The 16,309-nt window shown below is 29.8% G+C and overlaps 4 protein-coding genes across 4 annotated transcripts; 2 read left to right on the top strand and 2 right to left on the bottom strand.

Annotated features, from left to right (window-relative positions):
• Positions 1-1,973: 1,973 nt before the first annotated feature.
• Positions 1,974-3,425, top strand: PGO_051920 (RAD protein; the record flags this gene model as incomplete). The annotated part of the gene is made up of 2 exons (XM_028686570.1): positions 1,974-2,045; positions 2,406-3,425. 2 exons carry the CDS (start codon positions 1,974-1,976, stop codon positions 3,423-3,425), a joined length of 1,092 nt encoding a protein of 363 aa, XP_028542371.1.
• Positions 3,426-6,446: 3,021 nt separating this feature from the next.
• On the bottom strand, positions 6,447-7,533 carry PGO_051930 (RAD protein; the record flags this gene model as incomplete). Its single annotated transcript, XM_028686571.1, has 2 exons — positions 6,447-7,172; positions 7,426-7,533. 2 exons carry the CDS (start codon positions 7,531-7,533, stop codon positions 6,447-6,449), a joined length of 834 nt encoding a protein of 277 aa, XP_028542372.1.
• A 2,976-nt stretch (positions 7,534-10,509) lies between these two features.
• Positions 10,510-11,522, bottom strand: PGO_051940 (RAD protein; the record flags this gene model as incomplete). Its single annotated transcript, XM_028686572.1, has 2 exons — positions 10,510-11,250; positions 11,403-11,522. 2 exons carry the CDS (start codon positions 11,520-11,522, stop codon positions 10,510-10,512), a joined length of 861 nt encoding a protein of 286 aa, XP_028542373.1.
• Positions 11,523-13,963: 2,441 nt separating this feature from the next.
• PGO_051950 (glutamyl-tRNA(Gln) amidotransferase subunit A) lies at positions 13,964-16,063 on the top strand (the record flags this gene model as incomplete). The annotated part of the gene is made up of 1 exon (XM_028686573.1): positions 13,964-16,063. The coding sequence occupies one exon, from the start codon at positions 13,964-13,966 to the stop codon at positions 16,061-16,063; it is 2,100 nt and encodes a 699-aa protein (XP_028542374.1).
• Positions 16,064-16,309: the final 246 nt, after the last annotated feature.

Raw genomic sequence — 16,309 nt, forward strand, 5'->3', positions numbered from 1 at the left:
TATGTCAGAAAATTCTTGAACCGGTGAGTATGTTTCTATGTAAATGTGGGTGTAAGCGAATGCATGCGCATTGCCACAATTCTGAAGAACGATGTATCCAATTGTCATATGCGTGAAAATGTTCCATAATTGCTGAAAAAAAAAAAAAAAAAAAATGTCAAATAGAGTTGACGCATTTCTTCTTTAAAAAAGAACGGATTTTTCTTTTTTCAGTTCATTATTAATTTTAATTTTTATCATTAAATTTGGATTCTTAATTTGGATTCTTAATTTGGATTCTTAATTTGGATTCTTAACTTTAATTTCTAATTTTAATTCCTAATTTTAATTCTTAATTTTAATTCCTAATTTTAATTCTTAATTTTAATTCCTAATTTTAATTCTTAATTTTAATTCCTAATTTTAATTCTTAATTTTAATTCCTAATTTTAATTCATAATTTCTAACTTTTAACCTTTTTAATTTACTTTAGGGGGAAAAGATTAGTATTATTGTATACATTATCATCTGAGTCGTTTTCGATTTTACTATCATTTCGGATAAATTTATATTTATAAAATACTATTTTTATTTTTACATTTTTCCATTAAGTTAAATATTTTTAGTTTAAAAATATCACCTTTTTTTTTTTTTTTTTTTCTTATTTTTTTTCTTATTTTTTTTTTTTTTTTTTTTTTTTTTTTTTTTTTTTTTTTTTTTTTTTCCTGCTTTAGCCTGTTTTAGTAAATGCTTGGTGTTGCAGAGATGATATAGTACTAATTACTCTCATTTTTACATTTTTGAAAAAATTTCTCAAACAAGTGGTTCTTATTTATTTATTTTTTTTTTTTTGTAACTACATCGAAGTGAACCATTGGATGATGAATCAAATTACAATTCTCTGTCGTATGCCATATATGGGAACAAGATTCATGTATATGCGTATCCCCATGCACTTACAATTTCTTCCTGTTTTGTGTTAATCATACTGATTCGAAATGCTTGTTTAGTACATATCCGTATAAGTGTACATACGATACATTATATACTACACATACATACACATACATATGCACATATATACATATGTATACAATATATGTTGTATGTGTATCAACTTTGGAGAGCTCGGCACGAGTCGTGCACCTTTTGTTATAACTTCAAAACTTATCTTTTTGTTTAATTTTGATGCTTTTTTCTCAACTAGTTTCCTTTTTTTTTTTTTTTAATTATTTTTTTTTTCTTCATTCTGCAGCACACCAAGTTATTTAAAATAATTTAACTTGATGCAATGCCATTTAATGTTATTTGGCATTATTTTGCACAACAGAGCATTCTTCAGCATTGCTTCTATTCATTTTGTGTTATTTTATTTTATTTTTTTTTTATTTCTCATGACTTTGTGTCAATTTGTTTGTTCCTCCTCATCAGCGTGTACACCATTTTGTGTGAATTTTTTTTTTTTTTTTTTCTTTTGTCCTCAGTTCCATTTCTTTCGTTTTCTTTTTTTTTTATAATCTAACCAGAGAGACGAGTAAAAATGAGAAAAAAAAGCACTATTTACCAGCTCATAAAATATAAAGCACAAAACATTTTGGTCTCCTTATGAACACCTGTTCGTGTATAAAAACTAAGCATTAATATATTAGCAGAACCCATATCCAAAAATGTAAGACATATTCTGCATATGTATGTATGTATGCATCCATGTATTATGTAAGAAAGTGTGCCACTTTTGCGTAACATTTTAATGAATATCGTAAATAGATAATTTTACTAATGAAAAAATGAAAAAGTTAAATTCGTACAAAGTGTATACCGTGCGCATACCATGTATCAATCATTACAATTCATGTTTATTCGCTTTTATTCACGTTTATTCATTTTTATTCACTTTTATTCATTTTTATTCACTTTTATTCGCTTTTATTCATTTTTATTCATTTTTTTTTTTTTTTTTCCCCCTTCCACTAACTTAACAACTGAAGGGAAAGATGCTTAAATTAAAAATGTTCATACTAACAACACTCATATTCCTGTCAATCAACTCAAATATTCTGATATTAGTAAGAAATTATTACATTTTTAAGAGAGAATAGACCTATTACCCAATTGTTATAATTATTGCATAATTATTGCACAATTATTGCTATTATTATTACCCGTACTATTAGTACAATTATTATTTTTTTCTCCTTTCGATGCTCACTGTGAACAAATTGTATAGTTAATTCCTTACTTGCATATTTGTGTAAAAGGCTTCCCCTTTTATGAGACAAATTTTTACGGAGTTTTTTTTTTTTTTTTTTTTTTTTTTTTCAAAGCATGTACTACGTATATGCATATATACATGTATTAATACACATACTGAGATATACACACTGACACATCCATCCCCTTATTCACGTGCACCTACATATTCTTAGAACACTCTGTGGAAATCCAAACCCATCTCTTTTCCAAAACTGAAGATAGCAAGATGTTTGATAAATATATACGATTCATCATATATAAGAAAACTGCTTTTTGATAGTAACATTGGAGGAAATCAAAATTTGCAGCTTGGGTTAAACAGAAAGAAGAAAAAAGATGAAACGGGGGTACCAAAGAAGTATGAGAAATATACAGGACAAAGAGATAATAAATTGGAAGTGAAGAAGACTCTCAAGGATGTATTCAAAAAGTCTTTCACCATTAGAAGCAGAGATGATGAAACGAGAGGTTGGAGTAGTGCAGGAGGGACACGAAAAAATGAGAATCAAGTAGGAGCAAAAATGGAGGACAAAATTGAAACCCAAATGGAGGACAAAATGGAAACCCAAATGGAGGACAAAATGGAAACCCAAATGGAGGACAAAATGGAAACCCAAATGGAGAACAAAATTGAAACCCAAAGTGAAGACCAAAATGACTTCGAACAAAAACATGAAGACGAGCCACATTTATTTAAAAGAAAAATTCCATTTATCCCCAAATTTCCAATAGAATGTGAAGATTTGGGAAGTATGGAAAATGTAAACATAGATGAACTAATGAAACAGATTGATATTTTGCGTCTGATTTCAGTTAGTAAGAAAAAAGCTTGTGTTATTTTTTTTAGTCAACTTAAATATAAAAAGAAAATATTTCGTGACATGATAAATGAAATTTGGGAAAGATACAAAGAAACAGCATTAAAAATAAACGCACCAGAAGAAATTCAAATGGAGATTTGGACAAAATGTTATGATGAACTTATGGATGATATGGAATATATGGAGATAATTTCTAAACAACATTTTTATCCAATATTTAAAAAAGAAATAATAATGAGAAAAAGTTTTCTCGATTTTGTAAATCGTTTTAATATTTGGTGGGATGCAAGTATGAACAAAAAGAAAACCATCTGGGATGTCATTTTGAAAGAGAAAATTGAAAATTATAAATTACAAAAACTTCCTGAGTAGTAACCAAATTGGTTGACGAAACTGAGTGTCTTAAAAAAGTATTTTTTTTTTTTTTTTTTTTTTGAGAAGGGGGGTGAATAATGCCTGTCTATATTGGATTTTTTTCCGAGGTGTAACAATTGTATGTCTTTCTAGCTTTACATATTTTGTTTATACACTCCTGTGGTACCTCTGCTTCTTTCTCCAAATGCATGAGACAGGAAAAAAAAAAAAAAAATTCTAGAAAAAGAAGCTTTAAAAGAAAGGAAAAAAAAAAAAAATAAAATAAAAATTTATCACAGTGGTGTATATTACTTCCCCATCTGTTTACGACAAAAACATGGTGAGGAATGAAATAAAAATGTATTTTTATTTAATTATTTTGCATATTTATTAATATGTCTTCCGTCTTTTATATGAAAATGTACACATGATGTATCTGAACATGTACATATGGAAATGTATAAAAGTGTTCATTAGGGGTTCACAATACATATATATTATTACCCTATATGGAATATTGTCCCTCTTTTTTTTTTTTTTTTTTTTGGTTATAACAAAATTATTTAATTCATTTCATATATTATGGCATTAGTTTGTACTTGTGTAATCTACGTAATTTACACATCGTTTGATATCCAAAGTACTTTTTTTGTTTCAGCTTTTTTTTTTTTTTTTTTTTTTTTGTAAACATTACCTACAATTAGTGCTGGACCTATGTATACCTTCGTGATCTTCGATCTGTATTACGCGAGTTACATTTTGCAAACTTAGGGTTAATGAAAACTTACTTATGTGTTTTTGTCTCTTATGAATATGCATCGACATATGTATATATATATATATATATATATATATATATATATATATTTCCTCATATATGTTCATATATCCACCATGCTTTTTTGTTTTCAAAAAATAACGTTATAATGAGGAGATATATATATATGATCTATGTTAGTATGCACACACATCACTTAATATAGAATTCATAAACCGAACTTTATTTTATTTTTTAAATTTAAAAACATTACATTTTCATTTGTGTCAACACGTTCGCTTAATTTTGGCATTTTGACCACGTGGTTAAAGGGTAGTTCCATGCATACACGGAAGGGAAGGAGAAGAGAGAGAGAAAAAAATTTCTCCTTGCAAGTCACCCGCTCAAATTTCAAAGTTTAAAGTTCAAATTCTAAAGTTCTATTTTCTAATTGCCCTTCCAGGTTACTCTCTCCGTTTTCTTAACATTCAAGTAGCTAAAAATAAGTGCAGTGTGAACAAGCTGTGCATTTTTAGTTGACTATTGCAAAAATTCTGGAGTTTAAAAAAATGAAAGCTAAAGTTGAGAATTAAGTTTGTTGTGTGTTAAGCGAAAGACATACCAGAAATTAATTGTCTTCTTAAAATGGGGTGCGCACACATACACACATACACACACACATATATTTATATGTATTAAGTACACATTTGTTGAGCCTTCTCTCCTGTTCAACTCCGAAATAATTCACCATGCATGTGGAAGTAAAATTACCTTGCACTGTTGCACAATGAACGGACAACCAGAGCATAGAGTAATTAAAGCAAGCACTAAAAAGAGTAAGGAAAAAAAAAAAAAAAAAAAAAAAAAAAGAGGGCCATTTTTCTCGTTTTTTGATGAATTCCACATTTAAACAATTTTATAATTTGTAATGTTGTACAATTTGTGATGGCTTCAAATTTTCTTCTGACTCTCCACGACTCTCTCGTTGAATTTTCTTTTTTTTTTTGCACCTTTGAAACTTTTATTTGAGCACAAATAGGTGAAAACATTATGTTTGTGCAAATATACACAAGCAATCGATTTTCCTTGGAGTACAACATGGCTAGCAGTTTCAACACTTCCAACAGTTTGGCAATTCTAACGGTTCTATTTTACAGTAGACATATTTAAATACGCTTCTAGAACAAATGTCATTTTGAGTAGTAGGAGATTCGCACGCACGTACTTTCTGGACAAGGAAAAAAAAAAGAATTCGCTTCTCCCCATCAGTTTGCATGTGCAACACAATTTGAGTAGCATGTTTTGGGACTATGGAACTAGAAACACCACTTTATTATTTATTTTCAAATGCAAGAAATGAAAATATTTGTATCCTAAAAGGTGTTAGGGACACTGTAAATGAGTGCAGATATATATATATATATATATATACATGTATATTAGCACTGAGTACCATAGCTAACCACAATTGATTTTTTCTTCTATTAAATAGAAACACAAATATTTCAAATAAGAAAAAGTCTGTGCATAAAAACTATTGTCGGTATTGTAAAACTTAAGATGATAGAAGTTATTTAAAAATTGGCATAAAAGTGCATTGATTAGAGGTCATGTATAAATCAAATTAATAAGGAAAATAAATGTGTCTATACATGTCTACATACACATGTATATCTGTCTATGCATGCGCTTGTATTTTTTCCACACACGTATGTGTGTATTTGTTAAATATACATATGCATACGTATCAGTTTAAGGAGTTCTATTAGATACATTCCCCCACTTTATTCTGCCAAGTGTAGAAAATGCTCGATGCATGTATGAATATATAACCATACATAACTGTGTTTAAGGAATTATACAATATGTACCGTGTGGTGTTTCTTTACTCTTTCACATACTTCTGTTTTGAGGTTGCATGTAGGTTCTATAGCAATCCATACCAAACGGAGGGGAAGCGGAAGAAGGTAACGGAGAAGATATAAACATATAACAGTTCTTCAAATGTTGGTCACACAAACACACAAAAAAAAAATATAATAATGACAGAAATAATAGTAACAACAATAGTGACAGAAATAATAGTAACAACAATAGTGACAGAAATAATAGTAACAACAATAGTGACAGAAATAATTGTAACAACAATAGTGACAGAAATAATTGTAACAACAATAGCGACAGAAATAACTGTAACAACAATAGTGAAAGAAATAATTGTAACGATAATGGGAGTAATAAAATTTAGAGGCCACCTGAGGGAAAGGAAACCCAGGGAGACCCTACCCTAAGACATAATTATTGATTCTGTCCTGGAGAATTCTATTCCACTTGAGCTCCTTTTCAAACATGTCAGCAAACCATGAAGCCTCATGTGCAGCAAGAGTCCAATTAAAATGTAAGGTGAAAATTACTTTATTATCCATTAGCAATTTAAAATGCTTTTGAGATATGTTTTCAGCTACTTTTAGATCTCGTATAAGTTCATTTTCACACTGTGTCCAATATATATTTTGAAGTTCTTCAGGTAATCCATGTGTAGATGCTAGATTTAGAAAATTGTTCTTTAAATTTGCTAACATTTTATAGTATTTTCCTTTTAAATAATTAATATACGCATAAATTGCAGCATGTGCCCTTTTTTTGTTAATAACAAGCATACCACAGTATGCAATTCGTTTGTTTAATTCCTCCCTAGACACTTCTCTGATTGTATCTGGCTCGTAAATTTCTAGTGGTGTCTTCCCACCATTTGTATTGCTCCTTTCTGCATTGCAACATTCTGCATTGAAACATTCTGCATTGCAACATTCTGCACTGCTCCTTTCTGCATTGCTCCTTTCTGCACTGCTCCTTTCTGCATTACTTTCCCACTCATTTAAAAAAGTTTCTAAAAGTGTATTAGCAAAACTTGGAGAATTGAAATTACCGCTTTGTACTCTTCGATATTCCTCCTTGGGTTCAAGGTTTGAAGCTAGTGTTCTTCCTTTTGAGGTTCTCCATTTTTTCTGTGAAGGGAGTGTAAGTGTGTAATCGTCATAAAAAAATACCATTAGGCATTGTTATTGGTGCAGTGTATGCAATATGTCGTGTCATCTTGTATCTACATGTACATACACGACAAAATTTAGTTCATCCAAAGCGTGTAAATCTTCATGAGAAATGTGCATAAATTGTGCATGTGATTGTATGCACACGAATATGTGAAAAATAATACATGTACAAGTAGATGTAAATTACTTGGTTTAGCATGTTCTTTACCACTATGATGGGTCTCCATGGCAAAATGGCCAGAATTAGAAAAAGTAAGATGTAGATTGTGTGTCTCGAGAACTTGCTGAACGCCTTTAGATTTCCCTTCGTCAACATTTCTTCCGTAAACCAAAAATGTTTTCTTCCAAGAAGGTTAATATGATTTCTCAGCTTCTTTAGATTTCCCAGCTTCTTCCACTTTCTGTACTGCTTCTCCCTATGGGATATAAATTTCTACTATTTGAGATTTGAATGTTTCACGTCTAAGATGAGGTAGGGATGTGTTTGTTCTATTACGTGTATTTAATGGGAATGCAGCTGGCATTTCTATGAATCATGAAAGATAAGGGGAGCGCTCAAAATTGAGGGATACTAAAAAATGCATCAAACGGGTAGGCATAGGTGCAGATTCAGATGTAGTTCTAGATAGATGTGCGTGCAGGTTACTTAATATTTATGGCACCCGTTTCTCCCATAACATAGGGACGATACTTTTCGAAAGTTAGTTTATTCATCAAAAGGAGAAAGGATGTAGCAGCAAATCGAAAAAGGAGAACATGTGTGCAATCCTTGAAGGTGTACCACAACAAAATGAATGGGCACGATTAAAAAAAACTGTTAATTTGAAAAACAAGAAAACATGGGAAAATGTTATTAAATAATAATAAGTCAAATGAAGAAAAGAAGGGGGAGAGGGGGCGTAAAAAAAAAAAAAAAAAAAAAAAAAAAAAAAAAAAGAAAAAGAAAAAGAAAAAGAAAAAGAAAAAGAAAAAGAAAAAGAAAAAGAAAAAGAAAAAGAAAAAGAAAAAGAAAAAGAAAAAATATAAAGAAAAAATGTAAAGAAGGAACTATTTTTCAAGCATCCCAATTATGTAACTACTTAATTACATTTTTTTTTTTTTTTTTTTAAAATAGAAGAATTGTGCACTACTGAATAAAAAAGAGATTAACCTATAAGTGTAACGTCGACACGCTATTATGGATAAATGCAGAACAAGATTTTTTCTACCATCCCTCTGTTCAGTTTTTAAGGAGAAAAGAAGCTGAATAGTTAAATAAATAAAAAAATGGGAAAAGGCAGTAGATAGGGGTGTGGATGTTCTCATTGCAAGAAAAAATATGCTCATAAATGGTTGTAGAAGTATATATATATATATATATATATATATATATATATATACGTGCACATATAAGGCATAGATTTTTTTTTTTTTTTTTTTTTTTTTTTTTTTTTTCTCCTCTGCTACAAGCTCTTGACAATAAATACAACCACCGTTGCATAGATCATGTGCGTGTATGTTTCTATATAATTGCAAAACTAAACTTTACAAATATTCTTATGCACAAACCTTTGGCCACAAAAAAAAAAAAAAAAATTCTTAATAATGAGGATTTAAAAAAACATTAACTTTTGTTTTTTCACTTTTGTGTTCTACATTTTTTTTTTTTCTTTTTTTTATGCAATTAGTGAATTGTTCTATGATTTAGTATAAATGGCATTTTTTTTTTTTTTTCCCCCCTTTCTCTTTCTCTCTCTCTCTCTCTTAAACGCTTTGAAACACGTTTTAAAATGTATCAACGTTTTTATACCCTTTTGAAGAAATTACCGTTATAAAAAATACAAAGTTTTAAGAAAAGAAAATTCTATCATTTTTGCAAATGCAGATTGTTTCTTTTTAATCTGTTACACACATTGTTTTAGCTTGACATGAAAGCAGCGGCTACTTTGTTATATTTATTATTTTTTTAATTTATAACATCAATATAATCACACGAAAGCCGTTTAATTGAACTTATTTTTCTACTCTCTATTCTGTTACGCTCTATTTTGTTACGCTCAATTTTGCTAAGTTTCATTTTACTTAATTTTTTTGTAGTTGTGCCAAAATGAGGCATAAAAGCATGTGCATATTTCCCCTCCTCCCCCTTTTGTTCATTTTATTAAGGGGCTAGATTATTTTTTGTCACCCATACATTTACCTGATCCATCATCCCTCGGATTGTCCATAATTTTTAAAAATATGTAAATTTTTATCAGTTTTCTCCTTTTGTGTACATATAATATGAAATTACTTATTCAATGTTTTCTATGTTCAACATATTTTCTCTTCAATATAATGAGAAATTGGTCTAAAAAGTTTATTATGTCAATCTACTGATGGAAACGCTTCATTCGGCATATCATTGCTCAATTTTCTCACGAGGGTCCGTTATTTTGAATTTATCAAAATTTTCACATGTTCTGCTGTATCAGTGGGGTGTACACACATGTGCACATATATGTATACATATTTGCGAACTGTGCAGATGTAAAAGCATAAACAGTATCTATCCACTAGCATCAGTTCATCATTTGTTTTTTTTATTTTTTTTTCCAAGTTTCTCCCTACGCACATGTGAAAGAAAAACACAAATGGAAACACACCCAGTTGGAAAACCCCTACACCAGAGGAAGAAGAAATACTACCATTCTGCATGTTTAAATCAACCGTACTTGATTACTACTACTTCGGTCTAATGTTTAATGTTTATTGCATATATTTAATTGCTAATTTTTATGAAATGAAATTAACATAAATATGTCTTATTCCGTTTCGATTATAGACAAAATGGTGTAAAAATAAAAAAAATAAAATAAAATAAAACAATAAAGTAGGAAGAATTCGCAGTTGTAACAAATTATATTTGCAAAAAAAAAAAAAAAAAAAAAAATTACATAGGGATATACAGATAGGTGAGTATACAAAGAAAGCTGCAAAGAAGGTGATGCAAAGAAGGTGATGCAAAGAAGGTGATGCAAAGATTTAACATTCTTTTAGACCTCGTAAGAGAAATTAAACAATTTTTAATATATGTTTAATATATGTACATGGTGAAGAAATCATGGTTGTTCTTTTACATCATTTAGGGGTGGGGGAGGCATTCTCATGATATAAACATACTTTAGGTGATGATACCTTTTTCTTCTTGTTCATTTTATGATTTTTTTTTTTTTTTTTTTTTTTTTTTTTTTTTTTTTTTTTTTTTTTTTTTTTTTTTTTTGTTGCCCCCCGTTGGTTAATGTCTTTTCACTCTCACTTTGTTGTTCATATTTTATTTCTTAACTGAGGATGTTTTACTTTGAAGCTGACGTTTCGTTGAGCCCTGAGTCTGTCCAAGTTTCTGGGTCTTCATTTGTGTCTGTCCCTGCTTCTGCACATCTTCTGTTGCTTTTCTTTTGCAGTTTCTCGCTGCTTGAGTCAAAATTTGAAGCCACTTTTCCTGATTTTTTCGTATGGTTAGGTACCAGAACTCCTTACAACGTATGAGAAATTCTCGAAGGGACAAATAAAACACCCGCTTTTTGACAAAAAAGTAAAATGCCTTCACAGCAGTGTCATCCATATTTATGAGTTCATATGTAAGATCTTTTTCACAGTTCTCCCATATTTTTTTTCGTTCTTCTTCTGACATTCCATGTTTTAAAGCCAAGTCTTTAAACTGTTTCGACAAATCCTTAATCATATTTGTAAATGTCTTCTTTAGGTAATTATTATAATGGTAAAATAAAATATACGCTTTTTTATTGCTTACAAAAAATATGCACGAACTAATCATCTTATTTATTTCTTCTTCTGTCAACTCTCCAGAAAGTTCTTCATTCGAACATCCAAATGGAAGATTAAAATTTCTTCCACTGTATATTTTTTTGTCATTTTCATTTGTAGGAGTATCAGAAACTATTTGTGAAATTTTCTTTTTCATTTTAGTAGCCATTTGAGCTAACTTCCGGGGATGACTAATATTTAATTCGGGTTCCACTAATTTTCCACATTTTAAGAAATCAATTTTGTGCTAAAAATGGAGAAAAAAAAAAAAAAAAAAAAAACGTTATAACATTAGAAGTGTACAAAAGTGTGTGCATATTTGTCAATGGAAAATGTTCGTGTGCAAACGAAGGAACACCTGTCCCAAAATTTACACTTGATTTAAAAAATAGTTTTAACCTGCAATAGTACATCTAGTAAAATTATCAATAGTGTAAGAAAATTCTGTAATAGGTAGATTTGACCTTTTTGGTAATTCTGTTCTGTTTTTCTGCTTCTGTTGAGATGCTGATTTTCCATGTCTCTCCCCTTGTGTAACATTCTACCCCCACGCCCCCTTTATATGTATTATTACATGCACATGTATATAGCTGAAAAAATGTTTAAAGTAAATATTTGATTAAATTAACATGTCCATTATATCCAACCATGACAAGTTCTCTTTAGATCCGTTTTAATTCTGGTGAAAGGGAGATATAATATTTATCGACTATTTCATATACTTGTTTTGAAACAAATGTAGTAGGGAAAATATAATTTTTAAAAAAATTACACAAGGTGACATTAAAAAAAAAAAAAAAAAAAGTTAAAAATTTTGTGATAACAGTGCAACGTGGGAAAAAAAAAAAAAAAAAAAAAAAAAAAAAAAAAAAAAAAAAAAAAAAAAAAAAAAAAAATGGAGCTAAACCCTAAGAAGTGTTCTCCTAAATCTTTCAATAAAGGATGAAAATAAAAAAAAAAAAGTGCAAAATAAACAAAACAACTCCCCCTAAGTGGGAAAAGCAAAAATTTTAAACTAAAACTTTTTTTTTTTCTTTTTTTTCAAAGCGACATGCATTAGAGAGTGCTAACAGAACACATCGAAGGTGGCACGCATCGCAACCACAATGCATAAGATCATTTACAAGAATAAGTAAAACTTCCTACTGAACTGCTAATAGTGTTCTAAAAAAAAATTAAACGTTCACAGGTGAATCATACTAGAACATGCAGCCCTTCTTCCAATATTTAATTTTTTACTTTCTTGAGAAAAATGATTAATCAAGCATGTGAATAAATGAATTTATGGGCGAATAAATAATAAAAAGAATAATTAATAAATAAAGGGAAAAAAAAAAAAATAATTACTGTGCAAACAGATTGATAACAAACAAATTACTAAGCAGATAAATTACTGAACAAATAGATTGCTATCAAATAAATGAACAAATACATAATATCGAATGAATGAGCATCCCCTGCCCCCACCACAAAGCAGGACCTTTTTTTTTTTTTTTTTTTTTCTATTCCTTACAAAAAGAGCTACAATTATCGAGCACTTTTTAATAATTCATATCCAAATTTATCGATGGCGTATTGGGGAAAATGCCCACGGGCTTATTCACTCTCCCTTGTGAACAGAACAACTCACGTTGAGCAGATGATTTTCTCAATTTTGTAAGACGACAAGAAAGTTGGTATACACACATGCAGGCACAGATACATACATATATATATATATATGCATGCGTGCATGTTCCATGAGGTCACACACACGCTTTTACTAAATTTTGATAGAAGAATAAAAAACATTTCAATATACATTTTTTTATTCCTCACATAAGAGAAAGAGCGAAGTGATCTGAGAGAATTTCATCCTTTTGATGTGCCTTTTTCCATTGTACCATTTTCCAAAAGTGCATATTTTTAAACATGATACAAAACCTGATTAGGATTGATACAGCTATGGTTGCTCCTATATGAGTACCAAATGAACTGAGTGAGCTGAGACCAATTTGTGTTTCAAAAAATGGGGTGAAATACTTCTTCCCTTGCTCGGTGTGCATGCGATGGGTAGACCAACTTAGTTAACTCAGAAATTTGTGAAAATATATGTTCCTGTTTACTATAAATGGGGTTTCTCAAAAGTGAGAATACATACAAATATACAAACATACATATATGCAGCATAGGTAGGAGTAGATGCGCACCGCCTTCCACCATGCATCAGTTGTGTTGCTCTCGCACGTGTACTTGTAATGGTGGAAAAAAAAAAAAAAAAACGTTTTAAACGCTTAAAATGTTGGGTTAGTCACTCTACAAGTTTATCACTATATTACTAGATTTTTGTATTGGACTGAAATTTAACACGAAATTCTTTTAAGAATACTCCAAAATGTTATTGTAATATATATAATATAATAATGTTTCTCCTCTTCTGGTATTCCTTGAAAAATAGACCGTTTATATAACACACATAAAAGGAGAAGAGCCATGTAGAAAAAAAAAAAAAAAAAAAAAATTTTCGAATTTGTTTTTTACCTACACATGGATATTTCTTACCAACTAATATTAAAAAATGAAGAATAAAAATAACTGGATATAATAACTCAATAAACCAGAACGTGCATCAGGTATGTATATATAGATTTGGCTAAATTAAATGAGTGTGTTTCTTCTCCTTTGTTCTTTTTTTATAAAACTTTGGTGAGAGGCCAAAACATAGAGAAGAAATCACTGAAAAAAAAAAAAAAAAAAAATGTATACAGAATTTTATGGAAAAAATCTTAAATAATGATGCTTTAGTTCTCTTATTCCTTTTTCTGTTTTTTTTTTTTTTTTTTGCACAAAAAAGAAATAATTTCAAATAGTGAAAATGCCGAAGCAGAAAGTTGTGATAATCACGTTGTTTGATGAAGAAAAAATTCCATTGTGGTTATCTCCCCACTGAAATCGAATTTGAAATGTCCCACAGATTATAAATGGGTAATTACAAAATTGTGCTGTGGTCTTCCTCACGAGTAAGATTAAAACTTTTTTACATTTTTTTACTCTTTGTAATAGATAAGGTCATTTTTAAGAACTTTCCAAAAATTTACGCTATCAAATTGAAGGATGATAAGAGAGGCATATTCAAAAAAAAATTATCCAATGGAAGAAAATACACACATAAATGTAAGAAGTTGATAAGGGCCAAATCTTCATTTTACATTTTGGGCAAATGCGAATATTCCAATATGAACGGCAAGGGGAAAAAAAAAAAAAAATGCACACACATTATTAGATCTCTTAAAAATAGCTCGACAGAGTTAAACACTTCCGAGATATACAAAATAAGAGAAGAAATACTATCCAAAAAAGACATAAAAGATGTTCTTGAAAGGAACATTATTAACAAAGTTTCAAATGAAAATATAAACAAGTACAACAGCTTTTCCTACATATACAGCATTGATGAAATATATGAACAAGTCAGAAAATTATATAAAATTTATGATCAGTGTAAAAATTTGGATAAGCTACCAAAATTATTTGGACTTCCTATCATTTTAAAAGATAATATAGTGACAAGAAATATACATACATCAGCTAGTAGTGACATTTTAGAAAATTATAAACCATCGTATGATAGTACAGTTGTAAAAAAGTTGAATCAACATGGAGCTATCATTTTAGGGAAGACTCATTTGGATCAATTTGCAATGGGCTCCTGCACAGGTGGTAAGGTAAAAAATCCATTTAATGAAAATGCTCTGTCATGTGGTGGATCATCTAGTGGATCAGCAAGTTGTGTAGGATCAAGAATTATTAACTGTTCAGTTAATACAGACACAGGAGGATCAATTAGAACTCCAGCAGCATTATGTGCATGTATAGGGTTAAAACCAACTTATGGAAGAATAAGTAGATATGGAATTATACCATATAATGAAGAAACAGATGTTGTAGGTTTGATAGTTAACAATGTGTATGATTGTAGTATACTATTAGATGCTTTATGCGGATGGGATAAGAATGATTTAACAAGTTTAAAAAAAAAAAAAAAAAAATTTCACTTCAAGTTAAGAAAGTATGCATTATCAGAAAAATTTATTAGTGGGCAATATCCCTTGAGAAATTTCAAATTTGGTTATCTAAGTAAGGAACTTTTAAAATATTATTTTGTGGATGATAATGTGTGTAAGAATTATGAACAGGTCATGCAACATATCGAACAAATGGGGGGAATTTTAATAAATACAAATATCTTTAAATTAATTGATTACACTTATTTATATTATATGTATTCTATGACCATTGCAAATAGTAACCTTTCCAGGATTAATGGAATTAATTACAACATCCCTAACTCAAATGGTACAATTAATTTTGTAAGACAATTAAGATCAAATTTGATAAATGAAAATGTGCACTCTAGGATTATTGGAGGGTCCATAATCTCATCATGTTTTCAGAAAGGGAATATAAGAAATCTTTTTTTAAGTGCCAAGAGAAGATTAAAGCATAGCATTCAGAAAATATTTCATGAGGTAACTTATGTTTTACTACCCTCTCTGCCAAAGTCTAACAATTTGATTACTCATGGAGTTACGGCTTGTGAATACAACACAAGAATTCATTCACGTAGCAAAATGGAGATGAAAAAGGATTCTTCAAGTATCCATAAGAAAAACATGAATGAAAAAAACAGGGATGAGAAAAACGTGAATGAAAAAAACAGGGATGAGAAAAACGTGAATGCAAAAAACAGGGATGAGAAAAGCGCGAATGCGAAAAACAGGGATGAGAAAAACATCTTACATGCACAAAATCATGTTCAAGGTATCCCATATCAGTACAACAACTACATGAAGGAAATTTTTTCAGTCGTTGCGTCCATCACAGGTTACCCTAGTATTGTAATTCCAACAGGGGAATTTACAGAACACTATAATGAGCCCAAATCTTTTCAAGTGCTGAGCAAGAATTTGAACGAGGCTGGCTTATTGAAGGTTGCCTTGGCATACAAGAGCAAATTTCATGTTGATGAAAAAATATTGCAGAATTTGGGCAGATCCAAAAATGAAACTAAACGGGGATGATGTGAAGCAATGATAAATTTATGGATAGGTGTAGTTAATGTTTCTGCATCAAAGGAACAAAAAAAAAAAAAAAAAAAAAAAAAAAAGTGAATCTTCCACTCTCCTTCCTTACCCAAATCGCTTAACTGGTGAAAAACATGTGGAGAAAACAAAACATATGTTGCAAATTATATATTAACAATAAACAGTGTTTATGCTTGTCCAATTATGGTATGTAAAAACCCCCCACACACCCTCCACGAATTT

The sequence above is a fragment of the Plasmodium gonderi genome, assembly GCF_002157705.1.
Source record: "Plasmodium gonderi DNA, contig: Chr05, whole genome shotgun sequence".
NCBI classification, from domain to species: Eukaryota; Apicomplexa; class Aconoidasida; order Haemosporida; family Plasmodiidae; genus Plasmodium; species Plasmodium gonderi.